Source organism: Dermochelys coriacea, chromosome 11 (assembly GCF_009764565.3).
Source record: "Dermochelys coriacea isolate rDerCor1 chromosome 11, rDerCor1.pri.v4, whole genome shotgun sequence".
Classification (NCBI taxonomy): Eukaryota; Metazoa; Chordata; order Testudines; family Dermochelyidae; genus Dermochelys; species Dermochelys coriacea.
The window spans coordinates 79,420,563-79,432,691 of record NC_050078.2 but is presented as its reverse complement, the minus strand read 5'-3'; the positions used below and the strand labels follow the sequence as shown (position 1 = coordinate 79,432,691).

The window sequence follows — 12,129 nt, the reverse complement described above, 5'->3', positions numbered from 1 at the left end:
TAAGTCTTGGTGTAGACACAGGTCGTTTTCCGTCCATCTAGCTACTGCCTCTCAGAGATGGATTCATAACAGTGAAGGAAGAACCCTTTCTGTTGCTGTAGGAAGTGTTTACACGACAACGGCACAGCTGCAGCACTGCAATTGTGTCATTGTAGCATTTCTAGTGTAGACACTGCAAGTCTTCAGTGCAAAGTAAATGCATTAGATATAGAGTATGAAGCATTTTTGTGTAGTGATAAATTTTGACAATATAATTTAAGCCACTCAAAATTTATTATATACATAGAAAGGCTACACTGGTACATAGTTGAAAGCAGGATCTCAAAAACAGTGCCAAGGTTTCTTGATTCCATTTTACAGTCTTACAACACTAACTGTAAATACAGAACAGATCAACCACAGCATTACAAGCGAGCCATTGCTGAGAGCACCAGGCACGTGGACTGGTTAATTTCATTTTAGTCTGTTTCAAAAATAATCCCAAACTAGCTCCATGGTCTGCAGGAAGAGTTTACCAGCAAGAACAGCCTTCGAGCACAACCTCCCTTTCTTTTTTTTAAAACCCTCATATTCCAGTTTTTATCAGCAGATCTTTAACTTAAAATATAAACCCAAATTTACTACTGGCATTTTAAGGAGAAATGAAAAGCTTTACTTTAAAAAGAGAGACTGGGAAATATATGGGGACTTGGGAGCAGGGAGAATTTTAAATACAAATGTTTAAATAGGCAACTCATTTCTGATAGGTGGGCAAGAAGGAGAAGCCGCTCGTTGCTAAACCTGTCGGTAACCATGTTTCAGAATATCTGATCAATCTAAGACTGAAACAATCTGGTTTTCTTACATGAACAAACCCTTCCATTAGAATACTCTCATAAAACACACTCTCCCATGAGTTCACTGCAGATAACACTTTTATTTTAAAATAAAAACAATGCAACTTTCAAAACAAGAACTTCATGAGAAGCTAAGAAACAGCAGCTGCTAAAGAATTCCTCAATGCCCCTGTGCTATTTAAAAACAAAATCACATGCGCTCAGCTCTCAGCAGTACACTATTCCACACAAGGGAAACGGCTCTTTCAGTACATAGCTGCCATAAACAGTCAACATAACGAAACTTAAGTCACAAAGTACAGAATCCCCTTGCATGGAGCATTATTCGGAGACAATAGTCCAGGAATCTTATGGATTCTTGAGAACAAGAACAATGCTCCAAATGTTTCTTAAAAAGGGAGGAGATATTCGTGGGCAGCTAGGAGGCTCAAAAGGTAACTGAACAGTGAATAAAAAACAAGCATACTAGAACAGAACAATTCCCATAAACTACAAACTGCTCAGCCTGTGACTTCCAGCTGTATTCTGTGCTTAGATTAGAGTCACACTGTTCCCTTCTACCTCAGGATCCTCACTGACTGAGGACTAACCAACCTTATGACATTCTTTTAGTGAAACCAAATTGAGCCGCATGATTCCAGCAGAATGGCTCTTCTTCCTGTACACCCACTGGCAGGATTTTCTTGTTCTCGTTTCAGCAAAGACCAAAATCCAATCCCAGGCTAAAGTGTTAACTCTTCCAGCCTGGTGGCCTACAGTTTACTCAGCAGCCTTACTCTACTATCAAGAGGGAGCCCACCCAAGACGCTGGCAGGACAGGGAGGCTGGCAGTCAAAGAAGCGGGCGGGCTGCTTTGTTTCCCTCATGGCTGTGAAGATGAGTAGGCACTGAGCGTCTGGATGGCGGTCAGTCTACCCCTCTCTGCTGGGGCAGTCATGAGACGCAAGCAATTGGAGTTCATATAAAGGGAACATTAATATACAGATTGAGCCTGAAGCACGCTTGTCATAAGGCAACCAGTTCCCCACCTCTGGGACAGGGCAGCTGGTGTGAAGGAATCATGGCGCTGGAGGACCCCAAGCAAAACCCAGACGTGGGCTCACAAGAAATGCAGGGCTGGGCAGGCGAGGGGCTGTGAGCAGACAACCCCCCTGCTGGGCGAGGGACTGGTGCACAAGATCCATCCCTGTCCAGTGTATGTTGCCACAATTCCTCCCCGGAGGAGAGGCATAGTTTCTAGCATAGGCTCCTGCTGTGGAAACATTTATTGTTTGACCCCACATCCTGGACAATCTTTCATCGTGAGATCTCTTGCTCCACATGCTGGCTTGATTAAACATGGTTAAACATCCACCATGTCCCGCAGGGCAGACAGATGAAGCTCACAGGCGATCTCCTCTTCCTTGTTAGCTCTAATCAGCCTTTTTAAGTGTTTCAGTCTGTCTGACAGAGAGGTTCCTGTCTCCTTTACCAGATGTCCATGCTCCACACGACTTCCAGCCTGTCCAGAGGGAAAGATGCACGACTGTCAAAGAATCACTTGTCTGACAGGAACAAGGGAAAGTTAGCCCTGGAGAGATGTGCCTGTTAAATCCCTGCTACCTCTGGAGACAGCCTGGCCTCTGAACCAGCCATCTCCTATGGTGCAGGCCAAGCACTTCCCCTCCCAGGAAGGTGGGGCATAGCCAGCACTTTCACAACCCATCTCCCACCTTTCACTCGGAGGAGCGGAGTGTTGGCTGGCTGATTCTCTTGCGCCTCATCTCAGCTCACGGTTACTATGCACAATAGTAAAGGGGAAAGCAACAATGTGATGGACTGATCAGAAGGACTCATGTTTAAAATCACATATAAACACAAGGCTAAGCCTGTGTTTCTGGGAAATATGCTCACAGCAGCCCATTTGTCCAGGACAGCTGGAGCCCATCTCCCAGGCAAAAATTCTCTCTCTGTCGAGAAATTCACAGACTTGGAATTCTACCATGAAAAACATCTGTTATTCCCATGGCAAGTTCAGGACATCAATCTGTTCAGCGTTTGCTCAGTGCTCTGCAGAGGTAAAGCTCTATGTTCTTGCCAATACAACTCTCTCTTTTTACCTGTGGGTGTGGGGACGTGGGCGTTCCACTCAGTGGATGGATAACCCGAGGTGTACAGACCAGGCTCTGAGGGAGATAGAGGGGAAGAGACACAGAGCATGGGAGCTGCTCAGAGTCTTCTGCTAACCACTGGTGTAGCTGCTTCTCAAACCTAGAAAGAAACAAGGTCACAGGCACAAGTCAAACTGCAGCTCGGCTTTATACACCTTGTACTTTTCTGCCCAGAGCATGTACATTCTCTGGGCTGATGTAACCAGAAATAGAAATCAGGTCTGACCGACAGCCCAAACACCCCAGCGACACTGCACAAATCAGAAGTTCTGGGAGCCCAGCATGGTTCAGGAAAGGGGTAACTGCACCATTTCTCTCTCTAAATCACGATGGCATTGATGAGATGTTCAGTCGCCTGGAGCCTAGGCAGTTTTTTCAACGGAAGTTTAAATCTAACAGATTGCTCCTGAAAATGGCACTATGCAGAAAGAAAATCAGTAGCTTGTTGGATTCCAAACTAAATGACCATTTCCCAAAATTAACTAATGAGACTCATTCAGGCCTGAGTGTAGTAAGTGAGTTTGTTCTTAGCAATCCATAAGGTGTTTGATTTGGGATTCTCTGCACGTCTCCATTTGAAGGTTTGCAGTCTAAGTTACAGAGACCCCATTCAATGCATTCCTGTTGATGAAGTTCAGAGAGAAGTCGCTGACCCCTTGGTTTACAGACAGCGATGGAAATACTGAGGTAGAAAAATGAGAGAATTTCCCCTTAAAATGATCCAGGAGGCAGGGATGAAAGCAGAGCTAACAGCACAAGGAGGCTAGGCTAGGCTAGGCTGATTGGGGAAGTAGCCACAGCTGGGGCCACACCCCAATCTGGCCACAGCTGGCCCTATAAAAGGGCTGTGAGTAGGGTGACCAGATGTCCCGATTTTATAGGGACAGTCCCGTTTTTTGAGTCTTTCTTATATAGGCTTTTAGTACTCCCCACCCCCATCCCGATTTTTCACATTTGGTGTCTGGTCACTCTAGCTGTGAGCCAGGAGCCGAGTCCGTCTCTCTCTAGCTCTGGAGAGAGAAGGGTAGCTGAGGCAGAGCAGTGCTGGGAAAAGGCAAGGGAAGCTACGGAGCTCCTGCCTGGTAACTCCCAGGCTGCAGGCCTTGTGCAAGGCCTAAAAAAAGGTAGTGGGGCTGCAGAGATACAGTCCGGGGTTAGGCAGAGGCAGCTGGTCCAAACCCCCCTTGCCAGTGATGAGTGGCCATTCCAGACTGCAGTCTGCCCTGGTGAGCGGGGGCTAGATGATGACTGGCAGTAGCCACTGAGGCAAGATGGAGTTGAGCGGGTTGGGGATTCCCCCGGGCAGAACCTCAAAGTAAGAGGCACCAGGGTCCAGGAGGGACACAGGGGCCAGCGGCAGGTGAGCCACTGGCAGGCAGAGGGCGCTCCGGGCGGGAATCGAGCTAATTCCCAGGATCACCCGCAGGAGGCGCCACGCCGGTGAGTCATCCCATCGCTACAGGTGGGTTCTGCTTGTAATCAATCATTCCATCCATCATGTTCTGAACACACAGTGTGGCTCAATTCAAGCAAAGCGCACTGCAGAAAAAGCTGCAAGGAAAAAATCCCCCGTAAAACAGCTAATCTGAAAATCACCCCCCTTCTTCCCACTCACCCTGAGAAAAGGCATCAATCCAATCAGTACTCCAACAGCCGAGCAGGGGTAGACAGCACACTCCAGAGACGCTGACTGTCCACGCCAGATAGGTAGATAAGATGGGAAGGGAGAACACCTGATGCTAGAACAGATGCTCATACACCAACTTTGATACCAATAGATCCTAAACTACATACAGTAACACCTCACTTAGCAAACCTTTGCAAATGACACACGGCAACCATCAGTTTAGCTGGGTAGAGTCACTCCAGAAAAACAAAAAAGCAGTGCTCAGAATCAGGATTAGCAATGCCACTGGAGGAATCCTTGGGGTATTACTTAGCCATCAGATCAAAGTTCAAGTTATTGGCTTCCTCAAAGCAATGAAAGACGCCAAACCCTGGGAACTTTTAGAGAAATGGATCCTTCAGTTAAGCATGGGAAACAGCCTAATGTACTATCTAACCTGTTCCAGGATCCCGGACAGAAAAGGTCAGTGAGAGACAACAGGGACATACATTCACCTGCTCCTGATCTCACAGACAAGGAACCGCACGTGGCAAGGTGAAGTGACAAGGGCAACGTACAGAGCTCTCTGCCTTTACCCTAGAAATCCCTTCCAACTGACTGACGTGCAGCATGGAGCGCTCCCACTGGTCAAACAACCCTTCCCTGTGTCTGGCACAGCAGCGCTAGTGCTTCACCCACTAAGACAAGACACGTCATTGTGGAGGGCCTTGCTTTGGGATCCAGACTCAGATGTCAAACTGTTCCAGTAGCCACAGAGGAGGGCTGGAAGAGCAGCTGAAGGCCTGGCCTGATGACTGGCACAACTGCATGCAATGGCGTGAGGGCTCGTGCTGAGACGTGGTTGGTAGCATCACACCTTTCGAAGAATCCTGGGTTAAGCTTTGTGATTTCGCTCCTGATACCCTGCGGGCTCATTGAAACTCCTGTTCTTCTGCTGCACTGCACCTTGCTACAGTGCTGATGCTCTGACCATTGGTGGCAGCCATTGGCTGGATCTCAAACCCCACAGGGCCCACATTATGCTGTTTCTGATCAGGAACGGCCCTAGCTGTTTTGCTGGCCAGGGCAGAAAACATTTTTGGCACCCACCTCCCAAGCAGCTGAAGGGAAAAAACAGCTGAGCACCCGCAAGGAATTGGTGCCCGTGGTCTGCTTGCCTGCCCCTAGAACCAGCCCTGTTTCTGATAGCTGAGGAGTGGAGTGGGAGAGGGAAGGAGGACACAGCAGCCTTATACAAAGGAGAGATTGTCAGCAATAATCTGGGTTCCTCCATGAAACTACTAAACCTCAGCTCCATACAACAGAGAAGCCAAAACTCTGTTCATGAACCCCAGCACCCTGCAAAGCCATCAATGAGTCTGCTAGGAAAGGGTCTGTGCAGCTGTTCCTGTCACTTACCTCCTGTGCTCTCTCTTCTCCAGCTCCAGATTAGCAGCCAGGCACTCTGGGAGGCGCTCCTGAGCCGAGGCCACGTGCGTTAGATCTGCTGCACTGGGAATCCTCGTTCCTTGATCCCCCAGGCTGACGACATGCTCAGTTCGAGGCAGCAAAATGGGATAATGTTTTGCAAATGACTGAGGAGAGCGTATCCTTGACCTGGAAAAGGAAAGTATTTTAGAGGGAGGGAGGAAAGCCAAAGCCAGTATGCTCCTGGCTGCCTGGAATTCAGAAATAGCAGGAACTAAGGAAATAATCACATTCGCTGGGGATGAATCCCCCAGGGTTCAGCACGAGGCCTCTGCATCACCTACATGCCACTTAGGCCCTGAAAATAAAGCGTACGTGGGAACTGAGTGGGGCAAGGAGTCTGTGGGCCCCAACACCGGAGTGGGTTTCATTTAAGGAAAGATACCCCTGAGGCAGTGCATGCTACTTGAACTCTGAGGCCATGTCTACACTACAAACATACGTTGATTCAAATTATGTCGGCATACAGTCTCCACGGTTAGTACAGTGCTAGTGCAGGTGCGAACTTGGCGCCATCTGCCAACGGTGCACGTACTTGTCAGGAGCGCTTGTGTCGATGCAGAGCACCATGGGTAGGTACCTCAGCGTGCAACTCACCACCGTTCAGCGCACTGTCTTTCGGGAAGTTTTGGCAATGCATGGTGGGACTAAACGAGCCACGCAGGGGTCTGCTTCCCAGTTTGCAACGGTCTCTGTTCCATAATATTGTCCATTTCCCATAATTTTTGCACCTTTTTTTCAAAATGCCACAAACCCGTGTGGCCTCTCTCACTGTCTGTCATCTCTGACAGAAGCACGGAGCCTGCACAGTTCTGCACTACTGTCATGAGCAGTGCGAGCACAGGACGCACGATCCCAGAGTATTTGCAGAGCTGCAAGAACCATCGAACCAGTGGAGAACACGACAGTTCCTTGGAGGACAGATAGCTGTGGGACATAGCGTGAACCAATTCAAGGCTGTTGGTGGCGTCCATGGAGCCACTTCACCTGCATCAGGCTCACCGATGCTCGACTGGCTGGACTCAGTGGAGTCAAAAACAGGTCCTGGCTCACTGCACGGCTGGATCCTCTGGTCGCCTGTCCTGCACACTCCTCCTCTTCCTTACCAACCACCACCTCCTCCTCGCTGTTCACTGCAGGGGCCTATGACTTGGGCTCCTTGGAGGTATCCACGATATTGTGAGGTGATGGTGGTTGGGTCTCTGCCAAGTATGACGTGCAGCTCTGTAAAAGTGGCAGGTCTGCAGCTTCACACCAGATGTTGACCTCCTTGGCCTTCAGGTAGGCCTGCTGCAGCTTCTTGGCTTTCTCACGGCACTCCTGCTGGTCCCTGTCATACCCCTTCTCCTGCATCCCCTAAGCAATCTGCTTGTAGATGTCAACGTTTCTTCACCCGGTTCAGAGCTGGGTCAGCACAGCCTCTTCTCCTGACAGGTGCAGAGAGCCAATATTTCCTGACTACTCCAGGCAGGAGCGAGTCTGGAGCATGTAGCAGGCATGGTCAGCTGGTCAGTTGAACTCAACAATGGAGAGCTGCTCAGTATGCTCGCTAAGCCAGACAATCAGCAAAAGGAATTTCAAAAATTGGTGGGGCTTTAAATGGTGGAGGGGAAGGGGAGGTTCCAGTCTCCATGACCCCTGGGCAGTGGAGTTCACAATGGTGACCAGAGCAGTCAGTGTGGTGCATTGTGGGATAGCTGCTGGGGGACAGTTAAGGTTGATGTAAGTAACAGTGTCTGCACTCACCCTGTGTTGAATAAAGTACATTGACCATGCCTCTATCCCACTCAGGGAGGTGGTGTTACTATGTCAGCATAATGGGGTGCTTACATTGGTGGGAGACAAATTTAAGTACAGACACACACACAACTGCCACACATTGATCTAACTTTGTAGTGTAGACCACACCTGAGGGCAGCCTGCACTCTGACGAGAAACACTAGCCACTGGCTTCATCCTATGCCTTCTGGAGACAGCAAGACAGTGGTGAGTAGGGTGCTAGGGGCTCGCTCCTCTAGAGGGATACTACCTGCCCCAGACGCCAGCTTTGTGCCCCTGACACACTTGCTCCTACAGGCAGCTCCTCTGGCTCTTTTCTTACCAAAGGGCCCTTTCCCATTCCATCCTGAAAGAAAGGGACAAAACCTCCTCTGGAGTGCAACTGCTGGGAAATACAGTTACAATAAGGGATGTGAATAAAAAGCAGCTTTTGATCCAGGCTGACAAACAGCATAATGGGACCCTGCCTTCCAACATTTCATTAAAGGCATTCACTCTTCTGAATAGGCCAACGAGCCCTGGTGCTGCAAGACACAACTTGTAATTAATTTTGATGGAGAAGACAGCACGGACGGTTCCTTTACGTCCAGCACAGCCTGTAACAGACCTGTAACAGATACTGACGTTGGAATGGTGACATACAATTAGCACGCTATCAAGGCTATTACCATCGTGGTATATGATGTCACCAGACCCCCAATTAACATTCTCTTCCTCCATATTTTGTGCAGCCAGAAGCAAATCATTTCATGTTTAGTAAGAGTTAAAATGCTTTCATCTATTTCATCGTAAGACATGAGAGAAGCTTTGGAAAACCCTAACAAGTCTGCACTGTGATCTCTGGATAGGGCTGTAATATAGTGCATCTCTCCAAAGAAACAGGTTTCAGAGTAGCAGCCGTGTTAGTCTGTATTCGCAAAAAGAAAAGGAGGACTTGTGGCACCTTAGAGACTAACAAATTTATTAGAGCATAAGCTTTCGTGAGCTACAGCTCACTTCATCGGATGCATTTGGTGGAAAAAACAGAGGAGAGATTTATATACACACACAGAGAGAACATGAAACAATGGGTTTATCATACACACTGTAAGGAGAGTGATCACTTAAGATAAGCCATCACCAACAGCAGGGGGGGGAAGGAGGAAAACCTTTCATGGTGACAAGCAGGTAGGCTAATTCCAGCAGTTAACAAGAATATCAGAGGAACAGTGGGGGGTGGGGTGGGGGGGAGAAATACCATGGGGAAATAGTTTTACTTTGTGTAATGACTCATCCATTCCCAGTCTCTATTCAAGCCTAAGTTAATTGTATCCAGTTTGCAAATTAATTCCAATTCAGCAGTCTCTCGTTGGAGTCTGTTTTTGAAGCTTTTTTGTTGAAGTATAGCCACTCTTAGGTCTGTGATCGAGTGACCAGAGAGATTGAAGTGTTCTCCAACTGGTTTTTGAATGTTATAATTCTTGACGTCTGATTTGTGTCCATTCATTCTTTTACGTAGAGACTGTCCAGTTTGGCCAATGTACATGGCAGAGGGGCATTGCGGGCACATGATGGCATATATCACATTGGTAGATGCGCAGGTGAACGAGCCTCTGATAGTGTGGCTGATGTGATTAGGCCCTATGATGGTATCCCCTGAATAGATATGTGGACAGAGTTGGCAACGGGCTTTGTTGCAAGGATAGGTTCCTGGGTTAGTGGTTCTGTTGTGTGGTGTGTGGTTGCTGGTGAGTATTTGCTTCAGATTGGGGGGCTGTCTGTAAGCAAGGACTGGTCTGTCTCCCAAGATCTGAGAGAGCGATGGCTCGTCCTTCAGGATAGGTTGTAGATCCTTGAGGATGCGTTGGAGAGGTTTTAGTTGGGGGCTGAAGGGGATGGCTAGTGGCGTTCTGTTGTTTTCTTTGTTGGGCCTGTCCTGTAGTAGGTGACTTCTGGGTACTCTTCTGGCTCTGTCAATCTGTTTCTTCACTTCAGCAGGTGGGTATTGTAGTTGTAGGAATGCATGATAGAGATCTTGTAGGTGTTTGTCTCTGTCTGAGGGGTTGGAGCAAATGCGGTTATATCGTAGCGCTTGGCTGTAGACAATGGATCGAGTGGTATGATCTGGATGAAAGCTAGAGGCATGTAGGTAGGAATAGCGGTCAGTAGGTTTCCGATATAGGGTGGTGTTTATGTGACCATCGCTTATTAGCACCGTAGTGTCCAGGAAGTGGATCTCTTGTGTGGACTGGTCCAGGCTGAGGTTGATGGTGGGATGGAAACTGTTGAAATCATGGTGGAATTCCTCAAGAGCTTCTTTTCCATGGGTCCAGATGATGAAGATGTCATCAATGTAGCGCAAGAACAAATCCGCACAGACACACCCCTAGAACCCCGACCTGGGATATTCTATCTGCTACCCAAGATCCATAAACCTGGAAATCCTGGACGCCCCATCATCTCAGGCATTGGCACCCTGACAGCAGGATTGTCTGGCTATGTAGACTCCCTCCTCAGGCCCTTCGTTACCAGCACTCCCAGTTATCTTCGAGACACCACCGATTTCCTGAGGAAACTACAGTCCATTGGTGATCTTCCTAAAAACACCATCCTAGCCACTATGGATGTAGAAGCCTCTACACCAACATTCCACACAAAGATGGACTACAAGCCGTCAGGAACAGTATCCCCGATACTGTCACGGCTAACCTGGTGGCAGAACTTTGTGACTTTGTCCTGACCCATAACTATTTTACATTTGGTGACAATGTATACCTTCAAATCAGCGGCACTGCGATGGGTACCCGCATGGCCCCACAGTATGCCAACATTTTTATGGCTGACTTAGAACAACGCTTCCTCAGCTCTCGTCCGCTAATGCCCCTACTCTACTTGCGCTACATTGATGACATCTTCATCATCTGGACCCATGGAAAAGAAGCTCTTGAGGAATTCCACCATGATTTCAACAGTTTCCATCCCACCATCAACCTCAGCCTGGACCAGTCCACACAAGAGATCCACTTCCTGGACACTACGGTGCTAATAAGCGATGGTCACATAAACACCACCCTATATCGGAAACCTACTGACCGCTATTCCTACCTACATGCCTCTAGCTTTCATCCAGATCATACCACTCGATCCATTGTCTACAGCCAAGCGCTACGATATAACCGCATTTGCTCCAACCCCTCAGACAGAGACAAACACCTACAAGATCTCTATCATGCATTCCTACAACTACAATACCCACCTGCTGAAGTGAAGAAACAGATTGACAGAGCCAGAAGAGTATCCAGAAGTCACCTACTACAGGACAGGCCCAACAAAGAAAACAACAGAACGCCACTAGCCATCCCCTTCAGCCCCCAACTAAAACCTCTCCAACGCATCATCAAGGATCTACAACCTATCCTGAAGGACGAGCCATCGCTCTCTCAGATCTTGGGAGACAGACCAGTCCTTGCTTACAGACAGCCCCCCAATCTGAAGCAAATACTCACCAGCAACCACACACCACACAACAGAACCACTAACCCAGGAACCTATCCTTGCAACAAAGCCCGTTGCCAACTCTGTCCACATATCTATTCAGGGGATACCATCATAGGGCCTAATCACATCAGCCACACTATCAGAGGCTCGTTCACCTGCGCATCTACCAATGTGATATATGCCATCATGTGCCAGCAATGCCCCTCTGCCATGTACATTGGCCAAACTGGACAGTCTCTACGTAAAAGAATGAATGGACACAAATCAGACGTCAAGAATTATAACATTCAAAAACCAGTTGGAGAACACTTCAATCTCTCTGGTCACTCGATCACAGACCTAAGAGTGGCTATACTTCAACAAAAAAGCTTCAAAAACAGACTCCAACGAGAGACTGCTGAATTGGAATTAATTTGCAAACTGGATACAATTAACTTAGGCTTGAATAGAGACTGGGAATGGATGAGTCATTACACAAAGTAAAACTATTTCCCCATGGTATTTCTCCCTCCCACCCCACCCCCCACTGTTCCTCTGATATTCTTGTTAACTGCTGGAATTAGCCTACCTGCTTGTCACCATGAAAGGTTTTCCTCCTTTCCCCCCCCTGCTGTTGGTGATGGCTTATCTTAAGTGATCACTCTCCTTACAGTGTGTATGATAAACCCATTGTTTCATGTTCTCTGTGTGTGTGTATATAAATCTCTCCTCTGTTTTTTCCACCAAATGCATCCGATGAAGTGAGCTGTAGCTCACGAAAGCTTATGCTCTAATAAATTTGTTAGTCTCTAAG

The 12,129-nt window shown here is 48.0% G+C and overlaps 1 protein-coding gene across 3 annotated transcripts in view; it reads right to left on the bottom strand.

Annotated features, from left to right (window-relative positions):
- Nucleotides 1-254: 254 nt before the first annotated feature.
- The window catches only part of LOC119863626 (minichromosome maintenance complex component 3 associated protein), an 85,321-nt gene continuing 73,446 nt past the window's right edge, over nt 255-12,129 (bottom strand). For 2 of the 3 annotated variants that reach the window (XM_038422333.2, XM_043505836.1), the window contains exons 27-29: nt 6,012-6,209; nt 2,936-3,086; nt 255-2,337 (exon numbers count right to left, since the gene is read on the bottom strand). In XM_038422333.2, the coding sequence (XP_038278261.1) occupies nt 2,179-2,337; nt 2,936-3,086; nt 6,012-6,209 (508 nt within the window). In that variant the 3' untranslated portion in view covers nt 255-2,178. Of the gene's footprint in view, nt 2,338-2,935; nt 3,087-3,996; nt 4,677-6,011; nt 6,210-12,129 lie in introns of those variants that run through there. The other variant, XM_038422335.2, reaches the window with a different exon arrangement.